The sequence below is a fragment of the Mesoplodon mirus genome, assembly GCF_964341445.2.
Source record: "Mesoplodon mirus genome assembly, chromosome: 3".
Taxonomy (NCBI): domain Eukaryota; kingdom Metazoa; phylum Chordata; class Mammalia; order Artiodactyla; family Ziphiidae; genus Mesoplodon; species Mesoplodon mirus.
This window is the reverse complement of record NC_138978.1, coordinates 172241793-172262875: the sequence shown is the minus strand read 5'-3', so window position 1 is coordinate 172262875 and position 21083 is coordinate 172241793. Positions and strand designations below refer to the sequence as shown.

The 21083-nt window shown below is 38.8% G+C and overlaps 1 protein-coding gene across 2 annotated transcripts in view; it reads right to left on the bottom strand.

Annotated features, from left to right (window-relative positions):
• Positions 1–21049, bottom strand: part of NME7 (NME/NM23 family member 7) — a 263616-nt gene extending 242567 nt beyond the window's left edge. For both annotated transcript variants that reach the window (XM_082612065.1, XM_082612066.1), the window contains exon 1: positions 20955–21049. Coding sequence is in view for 1 of the 2 variants with exons in the window: in XM_082612066.1 (XP_082468192.1) it covers positions 20955–20957 (3 nt within the window). In the remaining variant the exon portion in view is untranslated. The remainder of the gene's footprint in view (positions 1–20954) is intronic.
• Positions 21050–21083: the final 34 nt, after the last annotated feature.

Genomic DNA, 21083 nt, shown 5'->3' with positions numbered 1-21083 from the left:
AAGTGAATGGGAGAATGCAGGAATCTTCTCAAGGTAAAAATGATAAGATTACATTTAGGCCAATAGATTTTTGAAGTGAAGGCAGAGCTTCTAATTATTACAGTAATCATTTGGAGTTATGAGACCAGAATTTGAGCAAGAGAAAAGAACTGATGACTTGAGTCCCCCCCAAAATGCATTAGAATAGATTAAATCTAGCAATTTCATGAAAAATTCCCAGAGGAAAAAATATCTTCCAAAAAACATCATCATTATCATCATCAACATAGCAATAACATAACTCTGATTTATTATCAGTATTATTATTAGAGCTGCTAACATTTACTGAGCCCTTACTATGTAGCATGCATGCACCATAGTTATTTGCCTATATTATTGCACTTAGTCCTTACAACAACCCTAGGAGGTTGTTATGATTGCACCCATTTTCCAGAATAGGAAACTGGGGCACAGAGTGGTTAAGTAACCACATTTATTAAGTGCCAGAACCAGGACGTAAATCGAAGTCTGATAAAAATACCTTTTTCTGGGCCTCCCTGGTGGCGCAGTGGTTGAGAGTCCGCCTGCCGATGCAGGGGATACGGGTTCGTGCCCCGGTCTGGGAGGATCCCATATGCCGCGGAGCGGCTGGGCCCGTGAGCCGTGGCCGCTGGGCCTGCGCATCCAGGGCCTGTGCTCCGCAACGGGAGAGGCCACAACAGTGAGAGGCCCGCATACCGCAAAAAGAAAAAAAAAAAAAAAAAAATACCTTTTTCTATACCAAGAGTGTCTAAGTTTCTACACCAAATATTCTACACCAAATATTCTCTAAAATCCTACTGGGGGAAAAATAACTCAACATTTCTATTTTTTAACTCTTAACCTATTAAGGTTTCTATTATTGTGAATTATTTATAATATATGTAATGTATTAATACAGTAGTGTATAAATTATAACTGAGCACTCATTTATGAGGGAGGGAGAGATGTTCTATTTTTTTTTCTAGTAAGAATGTGAGATCAAAACAGCCTAGATATATATATATATATATTTATATATATATTCTCTTTCCTGTCTACCTTTGTTTCCTACAAGAATTCAATGTCAACAGTTTTATCTTTTTTCTTTAAAAACAGACCACTTATATACCCAAAAGAATTAAAAGCAGGGTCTCAAAGAGATATTTATATACCCATGTTCATAGCAGCATTATTCACAATAGCTAAAATGTGGAAGCAATCCAGTGTCCATTAATGGATGAATGGATAAACAAAATGTGGTATACACTTACAATGGAATATTATTCGGCTTTAAAAAGGAAGGAACTTCTGACATATGCCACAACATGGATGAAATTTGAAGACATTATACTGAGTAAAATAAGCCAGTCACAAAAAAGATAAATACTGCCTGATTCCATTTACACAAGGTACTCAGAGTAATCAAAACGACAGAGACAGAAAGCAGGATGGTGGTTGCCAGGGCTGGGGGAGAGGGAAATGGGGAGTCATAGTTTATTGGTTATAGAGTTTCAGTGTTACAAGATGACAAGAATTATGGAGATGGATGGTGGTGATGGTTGTACAACATTATGAATGTATTTAATACCACTGAATTGTACATCTAAAAATGGTTACAATGGTAAATTTTATGTTATGTGTATTTATCACAATAAAAAAAATTGAGGGAAAAACAGACCACATATGATCAGATACTCCATTGATGCAGTCACTTATTCATTCCAAAAATATTTATTAACTGCTTCTCTTGTGCCAAGCTCTGATGGTAGATTCAATGATTTCTAAGAAACAATCCCTGTTTTTTTTTTTTTTTTTTTTTTTTGCGGTACGTGGGCCTCTCACTGCTGTGGCCCCTCCCGCTGCAGAGCACAGGCTCCAGATGCACAGACCCAGCAGCCATAGCTCACGGGACCAGCCGCTCCACAGCATGTGGGATCTTCCTGAACCGGGGCATGAACCCATGTCCCCTGCATCGGCAGGCAGACTCTCAACCACTGTGCCACCAGTGAAGCCCCAATCCCTGGTTTTAAGGAGGTCTGTAAGGAAGTCAGTAACGTAAAAGCCAAATATATAAACAAATCATGATAAGTTAATACTCTAAGAACAATAATAGTGATAGTCAAGAGCTAGCACTTTCTATTAGGTACCTGCTATGTGTTAAGCACCTAGTTCTAAACACTTAGGTATTTTATCTGAATAACAGTATGAGAGAGCCAGATTATTACCTGTACTTTACAGATAACAGATAACTCAGGTAGGTTTAAAAACACACTCAAGATTACCCAGCTTAGAAACAAGTGAACCCAGGCAGTTTGATTCCAGATCCCATGCTCCTAACCACTCTCCTCAGAGTGGTGGAAAGGGGATCTAAGGGAAATAGGACCACGCAGCCTACATACACTGCTCTGTTTTCTACGTCTCCAGAACCCAAACTAAACTCTTTCATTTTAACTGCTTATTGAAACAAATCACATCTTAAAAAGCAGCACAACAACAATGGCCTAAAAATCAGGCCATACTTGTCAGACTTGTAATTCTAACAATGCACTGAAAAATGTATGTTGCACTCTGCAATACTATAGTTCAGAAAAAACTATGTCACAATAGGCAATGAAACACTTTTGTTTAAAGTGCTCCCTTGCTTAAATCACACTGAAATGGAGTTATAGAATACAATATGGAGAACAGTCTTAAACAAACCAGAAATCTGATTTTCAGAAATTGCATATTTAAGAGTCAGTAACTGGTCACCATCTATTTTAAGCCAAATATCTGCTTCTGTGTGACTTCAAGGGCATTCTGGAGTAAACTATACAGATGGTAAAGTTTACCATTCAACAGGCTTCTAAAGTTTAATCTAAGTCTCCATGTACCTCCATCCACCCTGAATGACATTATAATAGAAATCAACAGTATATGAGAACCTGCCACATCAAGCCAGTTGCTTCCAGTGAGGGTTTGTGAAAAGCGGCTCCAAAGAACAAACTTCACTGTCTCAAACATTCTGAGAACTCAGTGGATCATTAAATATTTATTACCTGACTAGTAGGCAAATAAACATAGCAATTCCTATGGCTTTACTTAGATGCCACAGTGAGAAGTACAACAGAAACAAAAAGACTACAACCAAAAGGTTTGCAGTTTCCCATTACCACAGACTAGACTTTAGGCAATAACTTGTTTTGTACTAAATCTTTACCAGTCTTCCTCCAGGGCTTCCTTCAAGGATCAAGGATTCTCTTACACTGAATTGTGTCAAACATTAACCTTAACTTTAGTGTGGCCAAAACCATTTTCAAACCTGTCCAGATTGTTCTCAGAAGGCTATTGCTTCCTCATAAATCCACCTTGAAAGGCAAACAGAAGGTGAGCTCAAGTGAAAAGGGTCTCATGTAGAGATTCTGATTTGCTAACTCTAGCTTAGCATTTCTCATTAATAAAGTCAGACAAGCAAATTACATTAGGAGGAAAAGTTAGGTGAATTATTAAATTTAGTTAATTTTCCTTTTCCATGTAAATTCTTTAAGAATTAAGTAAAAATGTTGTAATCTTTTTTATCTTTAAAAAAAAGTCAGTTTAAGGCGAAATATCTTCTCCCCTTGTGAAAAAGATAATGTTCAACGTGAGGATTCTACATATTTCCAACGTTTTCATTTTAAAAAGTCATTTGAGATAATATCTCAGAAGTAGAATGCATTATTGTTTGTCTTTAACAGAAAAAAAAAAAGTCAGTGCTGCAGTAAACAGAACACAAACTCATGTGTTTCCCCAACTATGATGCTTAGGAATGCACCTTCCATTTAATGCCTGCTTAATTTTATTACAGAGTAAAAAATGCCAGAAAAGGACCATTTCCATAGTATAAGTGTAAATCAGGAAACTGATCAAATAAGAATCATTTTAAAAGGCATATATCCGGCTTCCCTGGTGGCGCAGTGGTTGGGAGTCCGCCTGCCGATGCAGGGGACGCGGGTTCGTGCCCCGGTCTGGGAGGGTCCCACGTGCCGCGGAGCGGCTGGGCCGGTGAGCCTGTGCGTCCGGAGCCTGTGCTCCGCAACGGGAGAGGCCACAGCAGTGGTAAGGCCCAAGTAATGCCAAAAAAAAAAAAAAAAAAGGCATATATCCAGTTTCAGAGAAGAACTTCTTGAAACTTTTTCAGCTTGGGCCCTACAGATCCTTGAAAATTCTTCCTCTCAGACTTCTGCAGATCACTACTGTAAAAATTTACAATAACGCCACGTTAAATGCCATGTAAAAAAACAATGCCACATACTGCCTACCAGGGGAAATCTTCTCTCTGAAAAGCAAGGCTGAAAGAAAACACAATTACTGTTAAAAGTCTTTCCAGACCAACCCTAGACAACTGATATTTCTGTATACTTGGAATCTAATTTTCACTGAATTTCGGAGATCAAAGGAACATTAATGATGAGGAAACAGAAGTTCAAATAAATTAAGTGACTTGGCAAGAGTTTTGTGACTTGCTAAGTAGCAGAGTTTAACAAAGACCCTTGTTTCCTGATGGGCAGACTGATGTTTCCATAGTAGAACGCTGGGTCGTCACCTGGCAGGTTTGTGCAACACAAATTCTCTCTATAACCAAATTCTGAGCTTCTGGAGGATAGAGACTACATCATTTATTTCTTCTGAAGCTCCAAAGTGATTTTCCTGGTTCTGGCACCCCAATGAAAAAGTCAAATATATACTACCAAAATAAAGATAGAAAGGAGTAAATAAATGTGTTCAGCACAAGATTTTAATAAAATGGCAAAAATCCACTCCTGCAGATAAAAAACAAAACCCTAGGGCTTCCCTGGTGGCGCAGTGGTTGAGAGTCCGCCTGCCGATGCAGGGGACACGGGTTCGTGCCCCGATCCCGGAAGATCCCACATGCCGCGGAGCGGCTGGGCCCGCGAGCCATGGCCGCGGAGCCTGTGTGTCCGGAGCCTGTGCTCCGCAACGGGAGAGGCCACAGCAGCGAGAGGCCCGCGTACAGCAAAAAAAAACAAAAAACAAAAAACAAAAACAAAAAAAACCCTACACCCATTTGTTTTTATGTCTATTTCTATTTCCAGAAAAATTCAGAAGGAAGACATTTTTTCTTACTTTTTTGAATAAGTATGGCTTCTCTGACTAGCATCTTAAAAAGTACACTTGATGGGGCTTCCCTGGTGGCGCAGTGCTTGAGAGTCTGCCTGCCGATGCAGGGGACACGGGTTCATGCCCCGGTCCGGGAAGATCCCACATGCCGCAGAGCAGCTGGGCCCATGAGCCATGGCCGCTGAGCCTGCGCGTCCGGAGCCTGTGCTCCGCAACGGGAGAGGCCACAACAGTGAGAGGCCCGCATATCGCAAAAAAAAAAAAAAAAAATACACTTGATGGAAGAGTAAGTGACTCCAGGACAAGAGTTATCCATCAGGGTCCACTTGTCAACAATTATCTGAACCACAATATTCGAAAAGAGAAATGGATCTGAACCAAAAAAGAAATACTGGGTCTAACTATAATGGCAAGAGACTATTAAAGCCATTACACACTATTCACCTAATATTCAATTAGAAAACTGACTCCATTATTGGGCTAGAAGTCATATGATAACACAGAAAATTAGAATATAAGCGGTATCTGTAAGTTTCTTGATCCAAAGGGCTGTTGCTAAGGTCACAAGTATACCAAGGCTAATCTTGTTATGCCTTTATCCCATAGCCACTGTGCCACTGGGCCTGGAGGTGAACGAGCTATAGCCATTTACCATGTGTCCCTCTAGACCTTCACTATGCTCTTCTTTAACCTGCTCTGAGTTTGGCCAGCCAACCAGCATGAGCGTCATCAAAGGATTCCCTTGTCCTTGGACTTTCACATGGGTCCAGCCAGTAGGAGGCAGTGGCTAAAGATCAAAGGAAGAAAAGTGAAGTCAAGATATTTATTCTCCTTTCTCCCTGCCAGATCACATTGGTCACTTGCTCCTCTCTACAAAAGGCCACAGCTTCTGTCAGTCCACCTGTCCATTACAGCTACTCTGCTAGCTCTCTCCTTCTGCCCTGGGGACAGGTCTATAGGTAGTATTGGCTCCCTGCTGTTGCTAGCCCCTCCCCTCATACTGAGCCATCCCTTGTTAGTTTCTCTTACTTCTCCCCACACCTCTATAATTTGTCTGTTTAGTAAACTTTTCAATTATCCCAATTGAGTATACTATATCTATATCCTGCTAGGACCCGGAATGATACTTTGGAATACAGGCACTTCCTGCCTCACATTGCCAGTTCCAGATCATTTCCATTGGGGGCAGTAGGGGGTGGGGGTCACCTTCGGTTACTTGTGCTTATGTTGTCATATCCAAAAGGGCTTTGCCTAACCTGAGGTCACGTATATTTATTCCTATATTTTCTTCTAAGAGCTTTATAGTTTTAGCTCGTACATTTTGGTCTATAATCCACTTTGAATTACATTTCAGAGTCTTATCTTTTTGCATATGGATATCCAATTGTCCCAGCACCATTTGTGGAAAAGACTACTGTTTCTTCATTGAATTGCATTGGCATTTTTGTTGAAAATCAACTTACCATAAAAGGTTTATTTCTGGACTTTCAATCCTGTTCCACTGATCCCCATGTCTAGCCTTACACCAGTACCACACTCTCTTGATTACTGTATCTTTTTTTTTTTTTTTTTTTTTTTTTGCGGTACGCGGGCCTCTCACTGTTGTGGCCTCTCCCGTTGCAGAGCACAGGCTCCAGGCACACAGGCTCAGCGGCCATAGCTCACGGCCTTAGCCGCTCTGTGGCATGTGGGATCTTCCCAGACCGGGGCACGAACCCGTGTCCCCTTCATCGGCAGGCGGACTCTCAGCCACTGCACCACCAGGGAAGCCCCTAGAATGTTATTTTTATATCACCTTCTCTCTCCTGTGCTCCCTCTCCTACTTTTTTCCCTCTAGGGAAAATGTCAATGGCACTGAGTGCCAGTGTCACTGAGTCGAAATTTGAGAAGCCTATTCCTTAGCAGACCTGGTACTTCTGTGCAAATCAGAAAAAGTTGTGCTTTCCTCACAACACTTTGTCATCTATTAGAAAAATATGTAATAAATAAGCATATCTGCAATTCACTCATAGTCGTGCATGTGCAGTGCAACATGCACAGCAGCATGTAGGGCCCTGGTTGCAGAGACAGAGGAGGGTAGCTCTTTGCAAATCAAACTGGTTCCATTTTTCCTAATTCAAATACTGAATGCTGTGGATATTAAATATACATGTAGCTTTTCATACACTGCAATTACTATTCAGCATTAACTACAGTTGGCTACAGATTCTGTTAGCTTTATCCTCATGCGAAAAGGAATGAGTCTGAGTATTTCTGAGATGCAGATTCAAGGGGCTGTAAGCATGAACGTACTTCCGTAAAAGTGGCAAAAGCCTTGACTATATCAGCACATGTTAGAAGTACTGATCATCAGACAGTCTCACAGAAGAGCTACATATTAGGGTAATCTTCCCTATCTTTAGGAAAAGTTTTTGCCTACATTATTTCATGTGACTCCTGGGTTATTTTAATTTAGTAGTTTACTGTTTTGGGGTTTTTTTTTTAATAAGATAAAGGATATTTTGATGGAGTAACAGATTCTTAAAAACCATTTTCAAGTTTAATCCCAAAGGAGGCCATTCTTTTCATCACCTAGGCTTCCGTTTCCTAATTTATGAAAAGGAAAAGTGTGTATCTTCATGAGAAATAATCTGTGATACTGTGTTCTTTCTAGATGAATGGTATGCGTATGCCACATTGATATAATTAAAATCAGTGAGCAACTAATAATATCCATAAAGGATATCGCTCCCGAAAGAATGCATCCAGTGATAAAGGAGTGCCACCTAATGTTCAGTGTGGACTTCAACATATCCAGGCCACACAGCCATGTGACAAACACTACCCCTCAGCTGGAGCCCTGAAATTATATATTAAATCATGATAATTTTTCAGAGGCCCTAATTGAGTATCAAAATAAGAATTATGACTTCTTGAAGAAAATTTGTGTCACTCATATGCTCTAAAAATTGATTTTTCAAAAGGAAGTAAACAGTCTTTACTTTTCTCTATAGCTACAAAAAAAAAAGAAAGAAAAGAACAAGAAGAAATTTACTCCTAAAATACTTTAAAAATTTAAACACCTTGGTCTCAACTGCAGTAGACTAGAAAGAGCCCAAGCTTCCAGGCTAAACAGGTTCAAATCAGGGCCCTCCCACTCAACAGCAGTATAACCTTGGGTCTTTCAAACCTGAGACTGTTTCCTTACATGAAAAGAACTTAATTTACAGTAGGCATAAAATAAATGATAGATATTAGTTATTAAGAAAAGTAGGTCTCCCATTATAATTTATAAGCTAATAAGTCAACTTAGTTTTTAATAGATCCCCTTCCAGTCATCAGGGCTTTAAGAAATGTTTTATTGAAAAGACAACACATGCCAAGTCAACAATTTCATCTCTCTCTAATCCCTTGAATAAAAAAAGGACCTAATCTCAGTTCTTTTCTGATCCTTCCCTCAACCAGTCCCAAGTAAGTTTAAAGCATTTTTTTTAGCCACTGAAGAAAATATCAGGTTCAAACAGCAACTCTGATGAAAGAAGAATAACATGCACTGAATTCTCTTCACTTGCTTTCTAACATCTAACACATTACATAGCAGGGTTTTAAACAATTTAAAACAATAATTTTTTTTTTTTTTTTTTTTTTTTGCGGTATGCGGGCCTCTCACTGTTGTGGCCTCCCCCGTTGCGGAGCACAGGCTCCGGATGCGCAGGCTCCGGATGCGCAGGCCCAGCGGCCATGGCTCACGGGCCCAGCCGCTCCGCGGCATATGGGATCCTCCCAGACCGGGGCACGAACCCGTATCCCCTGCATCGGCAGGCGGACTCTCAACCACTGCGCCACCAGGGAGGCCCCTAAAACAATAATTTTTTAAATCCAGTTGAACTATTTCAAGAATATCTTCCCCATGACATTAAAAAAAGGGGAAGGGAGTAATCTGATGTGTGTGTGTGTGTGCGTGCGTGTAAAAGAATCTTTTATTTTTAACCCTTGGATTAATATCATCAAATTTTATTAATTTACCTTTGCAATTCTCAAAAATTAAGTCTCTTTTGAGCCTAATCTTCTCTTTAATATTACAGATTTATTGTTTGTATAAGTGACAATTTAGCTGTAACCGATAAGAACAGTTTCATGGCAGGTCAGTGTATTAATTAGGAAGGTCTTTTAAGCACACTGTTACTGTGGGCCTCCATGGGCCAGGCCTGGGAATGCAAAGGAGCATAATATTGGGTTGGCCAAAAAGTTTGTTCAGGTTTTTCCAGAACATCTTACAAAAAACCCGAATGAACTTTTTGGCCAACCCAATAAATAAATCCTGCTCTCCTGGAGCTCACTCTCCTCGGCACATTACTCAGTCCTCACTCTGAGAACCAGAAGGCAGATGACAGAGATGAATTCCCAATGCATGTCTTTGAAAGCAGATGGAGCCCCTTCTCCACCAGCACTGCATTCCCAGGAGACTAGGCCTTCGGGACGGGGCAGAGGGGATCGTGGAGACGGTAGGAAGGACAGGCAGGGCCAGAGACGTCGCTACCTCTTTCTCTCTCCTGGCCTTGGGGGTTTCTCTCTCTTCTCTCCTGGATTTTAGATGTCTGTACCTCTCCCTCTCTCCTGGTCCTGGATTTCTTTCTCTCCCTCTCTCCCTCTAAACTTTGGACAGCTTTCTTTCCTAGGGAAATAAAAGGATATTTAAGAAAATAGAGAATAGCAAAGGAAAATAAGGCAAACAGTGTAAAAAAGGATCATAAAACAGAACTGAAGTTGGTACTTACTGATATGGTATTGAGTAAATAAAGTTTTTCATTCCTTCCCTTATTTAAGAAATTAGAACTATAGCAGTATGGAGTCAGTCACATCTACATACAGCGATGCACACCGCATCTAGACATGAGCACAGTGTGGCAGCAAGAGCATCTCACTGAGGGAGAAGACATGTGGGCCTCTGAGTACTTCCCAACCTAGCTTCCTCATCTATAAAATTTAGGGATAAGACTAGATTGGTGGCTCACAAACATTTTCCTTTTTTTTTCACCAGAACCTACAATAAGAACTACAATTTCCACTAGAACCAATACACGCACATACACCCTCCACAATGGAAAAAAAGTTCCATGAAACAATTCTTATCCTAGAATGTGCAATGTACTAATATTTTACACTGTTTTTAAAGGCTAGTTGCTATTCACAATTTAGAGTTCATAATCCACCAATGGGTCCCAACATCAGTTTCAGAAACACTGATCTTAACAAAAATCCAAAGTCTCCTTCAGCTTGAAGAGTTTATGATTTCATACCATATAGGGCTTATATGATCTGGCCTCAGGCTACCTCTCAAGCACATTTCTGCCACTCTCTCCCTCACTCTCTCTGCTCCAATCTTACTGGCCTTCTTGCTGGTCCCTGGACAGAGCAAGCAGGCTCCCACCTCAGAATCTCTGCCCGGACTACTCCATTGCTAGGGTTATTAGGCCTCTCTACAGTGTCACTTCATTCAGCTCTCTGCTCATATGTCAGCAATCTAGAGAGGTTTCCCTGACCATCCAATAAATACCACCTCCTTCTACTTTCTTCAATCTCTTCTCCCATAATCTAACTTTTCCATAGCACTTATCAATAATTAACACTATATTACATGTTTGTTTATTGTGTGACTTCCCACCCCCAGAAATTTTAGCTCCATAAGGGTAGGACTTTGTCAGTCATCGCTATATATCCTGGGTGCCTAGAACAGTGCCTGGTATATAATAGGAACTTAAAAATAATTGTTGAATGAATGAATGAATCTAGAGTTCCCTCTCAGAATACAACAGCCTACTGTTTGAGACTTAGAATTCTAGATTTTCTCTGGTGGTAAACAGCCCTTGATCAAAAAGAGTTCTCCACTCCTGGTCTTTACCAAAGGGACGAGCAGGGAAATTCAGTGGAAAGTTAACTTCCCTTCTTTTCAACTACCTTTTCAGAGCATTATTATTCTTCCTTGAATGTCTGTGCTTCTCTGCTCTCTACTGATTTTGATATTCCTCCTCACATGCAATTCCTATCTCTAAAGGACATTATGAATTAGTTCAGAATCTTAAATGCCTTAAAAAATGGAAAATATTATGTAAATATCAGGCACTATCATTATTAAACCTGCAGCTGTTCAATGCTTCTGTCAGGTGTTAAAATGTAAAAAGAAAGTGAAGGGGGGAGGGAAACGAGAGTAACTGGAGGTGCTACTTTAGGTTGAGTGGACTAGGAAGGCCTCTCCCACAAGGTGTCATGTAAGCATCGGAAAAAGTGAAGAAGCATTTCAGGCAAATGGAATAGTAACTGTGGCTGAATGAAGTCCATGTAATTCTGGGGGAAAAAAAGATGTACACTTTTAAAGATGTATATCTCAAAAGGTTAAAGCAAAAAGAATCTGCTTTAAAATCATATTAATAAGCACACCTCAAGTACTTCCCAATAGTCACCAGATGTGTGTGTCTTGTGCCCACTTACAACTCACCCAAAGGGACATCTGGGTCAATAGGCAAAAATGTTCAAAAGAAAGAGAAAGAAAAAACATTTGTTAAGTAGGCTGAAGCTTCAACAATGAACCACAGTGACACTTTCCTACTGTTTCCAAATGCCTTCTAGTAAATTTAAGGAATCGATGTTGACATTAGCATGCTAAGTTTAATTTGGGATTAATATATATTCAAAGTTGAAGAAAATGTGAAACTCAGTGAATGAAAAATAACACAGAAAAAGGTGTAAAGTTAACTAATCTTTTTTTTTTACATCTTTATTGGAGTATAATTGCTTTACAATGGTGTGTTAGTTTCTACTTTATAACAAAGTGAATCAGTTATACATATACTCATCTTGTTTTTAATTAACACTCCTACATAGTGATTAGTCTCTCCTCTCTGTTCCTACGTTCAGCAGGGGTCTCTATCTTTTTTTTTTTTTTTTTTTTTGCCGTACGCAGGCCTCTCACTGTTGTGGCCTCTCCTGTTGCGGAGCACAGGCTCCGGACGCGCAGGCTCAGCGGCCATGGCTCACGGACCCAGCCGCTCCGCGGCATGTGGGATCCTCCCGGACCGGGACATGAACCCGTGTCCCCTGCATCGGCAGGCAGACTCTTAACCACTGCGCCACCAGGGAAGCCCCAGGTCTCTATCTTAACACCTGTCAATAACAACAGTAGTAGCAACAGCTAACATTTATTGGATGCTTACAATGTATAAAGCATTAAGCTAAGCACTTTATCTCTTTTAATCATAACAATATTCCTATGAGGGAGTTAGTATTATTATCATGTTCATGTTACAAATGAGGAAACTGAATTTCTCTAAGTTAGTAGTACAATGTTACAATATATCATGTTTCTCTCTTCCCTGTCTTCCCTCTTCCCCCAAGATTGTGAGCTCCTTAAAAGAAAGATCTAGTCTGATTCATCCATGTATCTCAGATTTATGGCATGTAGTAGGAACCCAGGATGAGTACAAGAAGCTCTGCCCCACTTCTACGTAGCTTCTTAGTATTTCAATTTTGGTTCTAAAAATGTTCTAGTGATGCGTGCCTCGACCTATGTGTGTACTGAGAGTCAAGATAAATTCTCAAGGCCATTACTAGATTTTAAATGGAAATCCCGGGGAAAAGTGAGCATATTATTATAGGATCCATTCTCCCTTTGGAGATAAAATTGTTAATTATTTAATTATGAAAAATACTCAAATACCTAAGATATACAAATATTCACCTTTCAGAGATTTGGGCAGATATAGTAAAATTCAAAAAACTACTTAAAGAGCAAGATGGTTTAACGTAAATGAGAGACCTGTACTTGCCACTAGATGAAGGGATCTTCCATTTTTCCAAAGCCCTATTTCTGAGCCTCTGTAGCAAGAAACAGATGAGGTCTAAAAAGGGCTCCTTTATATTTTCACAATCAAATTGTTGAATAATAAAATTTCAAGACGACCAGTAATAAAAGCAAATAAAACTTAGCTCCCAGCTAATCCACTTAAGCTTGGCAGAAATTCATGGATCTCAAGATCTAATACTACTAAACACATATCAGACATGCTTAGCTGTCTCCTCCCAAAAGGACATGAGAGTTATTGAAACTGGTCGCAAGAACTATTCCTGCCATCTCCAATCCCATCCCTTTTCCCTGACCTTTTACTGCTTCCTTAGGAAAATGAATCTCTAATAGAAATTGAGGAAGATGGTATTTAATATACTGATATAAAAGTAAATTTTTAAATGTCCACAGAATTGGACAGTGACACCACTAACCTCAAATATTTATTTCTGAAACTTGTTTTAGATTTTAATCACCTTCCATTCTCCCCAACCATCTTCTCATTAGGTAGTAGTTTGGTTAATATGAAAATAATAAATTTCATATGTATAGTACATTACAGTTTATAAATTATTTTCACATACATTACCTCATTTGATCCTCACAAAATAGGAACAGAAATTATCACTCTGATTTTATGGATGAGAAAACAACTGCCCAGAAAGATTACATGTCACACAGTAAATAAGTGCTGAAACCAACACGACAATAAGGATTGAAAATTTTCGATTTCTAGCTCTACACCAGTTCTTTTGTACTACAATCAGCTGCTGCTTCAAAACAGACAAGAGAGGACTGGATAATCTGTCTTTGAATAATAGTTTAGAAAAGGTTACTCCTATCTTCATCAGTATATACAGTCAATAAATTTTGAATTGTAACGATTTATGAAAGATGTGAAATAATTAGAGAAATATTTTGGATAAGTACTAACAGCATTTTTCATCCATAGAAAATTAGTGATTTATAATCTTTCTCTCTCAATATACTGGGTAAAGAAAGTGAAAGAGTTCGAATCCATTGTTACATGTATGTATTAAATGTATAGAAATATCAGGTTAGAGACTAGGAGAAACAGGCACCATGGCACACTGCTAATAGTGTACAAACGGGTAAAACTTTCTGGAGGTAATTTGGCAGTGCATATCAAAAAGATTTAAAAATGCACATGGCCTCTCACCCAGTTATTCTATTTCTAATTTATTCTAAGAAAATAATTATGATGTGAGTAAAAATGTATCTGCAAAATTACATTTATTATGGCGTTAAAAGACCAAATTAATAAATAGATTGGTTAAACCAGATTAAATGAAGGAATATAACGTAGTTCTTAAAACTGATCTGGAAAAATGTATAAGACATATTAAGTGAAAAAAAATTTGTAAACAATGTATGCAATAGGATCACATTTTAAAAGAGATATATACATCTGTGTGTGTGTGTATATATATATATACACACACATATGTGTGTGACTGAGATAATATTATAAAATATTAATACTGATTGTATATAGTCAGTGATATTACAGATGCATTCAATTATATTTTTTCACTTAGCTATTTTCATATCTCTAAAAATGACTAAATTTCTACAACAAAGTTAAATATTATATACATAAATTAAATATATATTTTATATGTTTTGATACATTATGTATTACATGTATTTTATATATTACATAAATATATAAAATGCATATAGCATATATATGTTTAACTTGTACCAGAACTATGGAAAACAAAGAATGAAATTTAAATTTACATATGTCATAAAACCCTGGAGCCATTATGCATGTCTACAGAAATACATTTTAAAGAATAAAGCAACATGAAGAATGAACAGCACATAGGATGAGTCAGGAGAGATAACAATAGCAACTTAATTAGACAAAGTGCCTAGTATCAGAAAATAAACTTGAATTGGGCAGTACATTTTAATAGCAACAATTTCTCACATCAACTTAATAGAAAGTCTTAAAATACCAACTTTTGGAAGTGAAGTAGCTTAGATAGTTTTTGCAGGAAAATGAATATAAGGATCATAGGAAATGTTGGAGATACTTCTGGAGAACAAGGGACTTCAATCTTATGCTACAGACCCATTAAGAAAGGTATCAGGTGAAATCACAGCAGAACACATAATATCCCTAATATCCATGTAGGAACTATGATGCATACCCACCTGGAATGGGGGGCTCTGCCTGATGCATCTTACAGAAGATATTATGGAAACAAAAGGTCCAGTAAAGGGCAATTAAATTATGAAAAGGCAATTATAAGGGGAGAAATTAGTCTCTAATCTTCAAATGTAAGAGCAGGACAAAAAAAAACTTTCTTTCCAAAGTTTACAAGATCATAAATGTTACAGATGAAAATAGGCACTGAACGACCAAACTAATATGGCCAACATTTAAGTAAGTCCAGATCCAAGGAAAATAAAATATTTTGATGGAATAGGAAAAATGTATGAGATACATTATCCTATTGCATTTAGAATGAAATCCAAAATCCTTCCCTTCCTGCCTTTTGTGACAACATGGATGCAACTTGAGGGCATTATACTAAGTGAAATAAATCAGACAGAGAAAGACAAATACTGTATGATATCACTAATACGTGGACTCTAAAAAGCCAGACTTATAGAAACAGAGAGTAGAATGATGAGTACCAGGAGCTGGGGGAAGGGGGAAATGGGGAGGTATTGGTCAAAGGATACAAACACCCAGCTAGAAGATGAATAAGTTCTGGGGATCTAATGTATATAGCACGGTTATTATAGTTAACAATGCTGTATTACATACTTGAAGTTGCTAAAAGAATAGATTTTTTTTCCTCCAAAAGGGTATTAGCATGTTTAATAGCATTCTCTTATTACATTTCATTATTCATGGCCAGTCCCTGAATCAGGGGCTGGTCAATGTACAATGTAAACAGGATACAATAGCGGAAACATTTTTTAATTCAATTTTTTGTTATACAGGTAATACCCGAATTCACTTCACTTGATAAAAAAATAAAACCACTGCAGTTCAGACTCAAATTCCCTTTGATCAGCTCTCCAAATCCAAAACTCTCCCCTAAACACAGAGGTGACCACTGTTACCAGCTTGTCTATATATTTGCCTAATATTTCCATAGGGAATACATAGTACTATCACGTGGGTTTGTATTTTGCTGGGTTTTTTTTCTTTTTTTACGTACACTGGAAACTACAAATATTCTGCAACCAATTCTGCAACTAAATTCACTAAAAAAATTCTTATCTAAGTTGGTACATATAGATCTATAACAATCTCCTTAAATGCTATATAATATTCCCAGCATGGACACATCATGGTTTACTTAGCCATCTCCCTATTGATAGACATTTAGGTAGTCTCCCATTACAAACAGCCCCTTTCAAAGGCTGGAGACTTCAACCTGGTCCGCCTGGTCCTATGTTCCTACCCCTTGCAAACAAGATTTATCATTTACATTGTGTTAAGTGCACAAAATAGCAAAAGTGTCCTTAGGAACATTTTATAACAAATTCATAGTAATCTTTTTGTCAAAATGCTAGGTCCCACTAAGATGATTTCTTTTTTTTCTGTTTGTTTTTGGCTTTTTTAAAATATACAATTGACATATATAACATTATATTACTTTCAGGTGCACAACGTAATGATTTAGTATTAGTATATACTGCAAAATGACCACCACAATAAGTCTAAATAACACCCATCACCATATATGGTTACAAAATTTCTTCTTATGAGAACTGTTAAGGTCTACTCACATAGTGACTTTCAAATATGCAGTAGAGCATTATTAACTATTGTCACCATGCTGTCCATTATATTTCCATGACATTTATTTTATAACCAGAAGTTTATACCTTTTGACCACCTTCATCCTTTTCACCACCCCCTCCACCACTCTGCCTCTGGCAACCACCAATCTGTTCGAAGAGAGTAGATCTTAAATGTTCACATCACAAAAAAGAAACTGTAATTATCTAAGAGATGGAGGCAATCATTTTGTAATAGATAAGTGTATCAAATTAACACATTGTACATCTTAAACTTACACAGTGTTATATGTCAATTATACCTCAATAAAGCTAGGGGAAAAAAGAAAAGATGGGGGACAAAAAGGCAGAAAAAAGACAGGAAGAAAGATAAAGAGCTACAAAAGACAGGAAAAAAAGATAAAGAGGAAAATTGAGGCATTATATTAACCAGTTGCTATGCAGTTTTGCAAATACAACTGCTAAAGAAGAATATAACAAGCTCTAGACTGCATTCGTAATAAAATATATAGGGGAAAATGTTTTAAGTTTCAGGTTTTTATTTTAGGCTCTATACTTTCTGATTCAGTTGTAGTAAATAAAATCCTGCCTAGCTTTCAAACTTTAGTTCCTCCAAGTTAGCAGTTCAAGTAACAAGAGGAATTCTGGATGGGGAAGAAGCATGTGGCAAGACAGTAAACCTATTTAGAAAAAACTTTATAAAGTTGAAAACTGAAAAACAATTCATGGAATAAAATCCTGTTCTTTATTCAGCAATCATGAAACTCTCTTTGAAGGCTGTTTTAAAACAACACCAACTTTGAGACATTTATTTAGTCTAATTCTTGTGGAACATAGTTGATCATCTTTAAAGGCCTTATACCAGCAGTTCATCTTGGGTAACAGTATTCAAATCAATGCTCTCTTTTAGAAGATATATAACATTCATATCTCTTTATTAATCAGAAGAGTCTTGGAATTATCTCTATTCTCCGTATGCACAAAAGTAAATAAATTGATGACTCTATTATATTCTTTATCTTAAACAGCATGCATGTGAGACATCCTTAACTACGGTTGCCTATCTCTGCTTCACAAGATACAGGTGATGCTAGAATTTGAAGCCAGAACCCAATTCTGGCGCTAGAAGCTAGAACTGTAACAAACCAGATGCAGGTAATTTAATTGCAATGACCAGGAAGCCACACCAGCAGAGCGAACAAACTCCATCCTCAGCTGCTTATGGAGACCATCAGCTTTGATAGAGTACAGATGCCCACGGCCAGACTGAACACGGAGAAAGGACATCCATTTCTCTCTTTTTCTAAAGGCCTACTCTCTTTCTCATAAAGGACTGACAGCAACTGACATAAGAGAAAGATTTGGATGCAGAAAGAAATTTGAAAATTCAACTCTAGTCAATTTTAGGCTTTCGTTAAATTCAGAGTTTATCCTGCCACACAATAAGATTGTCACTAGGTCAAAGGAGGAAGAAGAAATCTGCATGCCTTGAGATTTCAACTATTTTGCCATTTAAAGTGTGTCTTGCTCAAAGTACATTTTACCTTGAACTTTGTGGATCACGCATCACAGTAAGAAATATATTCTGCGTCATAACCCAGTACACATAACATACATACAATTTAAAACAAAAGTTTCATGAAAGCGACCCTTACTATAGGCAATATGGTAATGTCTATTTCATGTGTCTTCTTTTTTAATGCTGGCTACATACCACAGATTAACTTCATGACTGAATAATGGGTCACAACTATAGTTTCAAAAACACTGCTGTAGTACATACACGTGGTCTGCCCTTTACCTACCTCTCTACCGGAATCTCACACTCCACCACACTCCCCCCACTGCTGTCATCCACACACCACCTCATAATCTATCAATAATAGCGATTCTTTTTTCACATTAAACCATAAGATCAGTGCCTGCAATACTCGAAGCTCTTTTGATCTTTTTGCTAGTGCTGCCTAGAACCCTTCCCTCAGATCATTGCACTTTATCACTTAGACTTCAAGCCAAAAGTCTCTTCCTCCGACGAGCCTTCATTGACCATGCAATTTCTCCAAGAGCCACCACACACAACTCGAGCCAGGACAGAGGGTGCGAGGAGGAGTTCACTGCTCTTAGGGTTGTTGGGGAGTCTGAATGACAGGCACCAAAAAACAGTATTTCACAAATATCTGAGTGCCTAACATGATATAAGCAATAGCAGTGAACAAAAGAAAGATCCATTCCTCTAACAGTTCACAGTTTAGCAAGTGTGACACATCTATGAGCACATAATTTCGACTGAATATGGTAAGTACAAGTTTGAGGGGCCTTTGTGGTAACCAGGTAGAGATGTCCAGGAAGTAACTAGGCCTTAACAGGTCTGAGATGAAACTGAAATTTAAGAGTGAATGCTTAGGCATTAGTAGAACTCTTGTGTGTGGATGAAATCAGCCAAGGAAAATGTAGAGACTAAGAAGTGAAATTAATTAAGGAGTGAGTCCCAGAAAATGACATTTTAAAAACAGGCAAAGCCAGTGGAAAAAAAGAGAGAATGCATAACCATGAGCTTCAGTTGTCAGAGAGGCTAAATAAAATAAATTTTGAGAAGAAATTACTGGATTTAGCACTTAAAAGGCCGTTTGAAATTTAAGCAAGAACGACTTCATGAAGCCATTAGAGAGGAATTCAGACAACAGAGTGTTGAGGACGCAAGTGACCGAGCAGAATTTGATACAAATGGAAGCACTATGCTTTCCAGCAGTTTACTGATAGATTGATGGGAGGACTGGATAAACACAGGAAGGGGAAGGGCTTTTGTTTTATTTCATTTTCTTAAGATGTATGACTTGAACACCAAGGAGAAGGAAATGGAGAGGAAGAGGCTGAAAGCACAGGAAAGAAGAACTATAACCTGAAGCAAGAGTCTTGTAAGGAATGGGAGGGAATAAGATTTAGGGCAAAGATGGAAGCATTACCCTTCAACACCTGTTTCTATCAACTAGAAACACAAGACCGAATGATGGGTACAAAATATAGATCAATATATAGGTTGGGGCATGAGGTTAAAGAAAGTGACTGTTAGACTCTGTCATCTGCTTAGAATGGAGGGGAAGGGACAGGGTTTGTAAAGTGAAGGTGTGGAAAGGGCTCGGAAGGAAAAGGGCGGCAGAAGATTGGAGTAATAAAATGGATTGCTGAGGGGCTTCCCTGGTGGTGCAGTGGTTGAGAGTCCGCCTGCCGATGCAGGGGACGCGGGTTCGTGCCCCGGTCTGGGAGGATCCCACACGCCGCGGAGCGGCTGGGCCCGTGAGCCATGGCCGCTGAGCCTGCGCGTCCGGAGCCCGTGCTCTGCAACAGGAGAGGCCACAACAGTGAGAGGCCCGCGTACCGCAAAAAAAAAAAAAAAAAAAAAATGGATTGCTGAGTAGTACTGGAGAAGGGGTGGCGGGTGGGCCTCTGTTAAGTTCATAGCTATACTCATCTGACAATAGTCATCTCTCTATCCTCCAGTTCCTCACCTGTAAGTGTTTAAAATATCTGGTAATTAAGTGAATTAACTAGAACCCTGGTGTTTTCAAACACGTGACTGAATTAAAATGATCCACAGGCTTTTTTAAAGTGGAAATACGGAGCCCCATTCCTATTTATTCAGAATTTCTGGGGGTGAGGCTCTAGCAAGTGAATTTTCCAGAAGTGATCTTGAGGGGCATTCCTGTTAAAAAGCACGGACCTAGAAGGTAATCAACTGGCTAGAGGAGAGCTAATGCAAAATACAGCTATCACTATACGGCCCTTAGGGTGTGGGACAGTACTCGGCCACTCAAGAAAGCAAAGATTTCAGGAACTAGGGAGGTTCGGATCAGTAATAAGAAAGTTATACACACACCACAACATACTATTAAATGAAGAGCGTTAAGGTGAAGCTGGGAGCTTGAAAAAAAAATGCAATGATGAAAAATGGAAACATTTTAAATGTTTGTTCGAAATAATCTCTCACCTCAGACTATTAGACTCAGTGTCTTACCCCTAAACTTCCTGTCACATTATTCTCAAGGCTTAGCAGTACCAAAGTGGAATTCAGAGTGCTACAAGAAATAGGGAAAGAGGAAATTGCAGGGACTGCTCCTGTAAGGGGAGAAAGAGATAACGGCGTGAAGGCAGATGGGACGCGGACGCCTCTCAGTGCCCAGACAACCAGGGACCTGGGACGCGGAGTAAAGAAGACCCCGGAGCCGTTCTGGCCTCGCCTTGCACTCACCATCACCTCCGGAGCTCAGCACAAGGAAACAGGTATGGTTGCGACAGGAAGTATACAACACCAACACCAACGCCGGGTTACTCTAGCAACAGAGCTCCACCTACTGCCGTACTTTACGTGGGCCGCCCT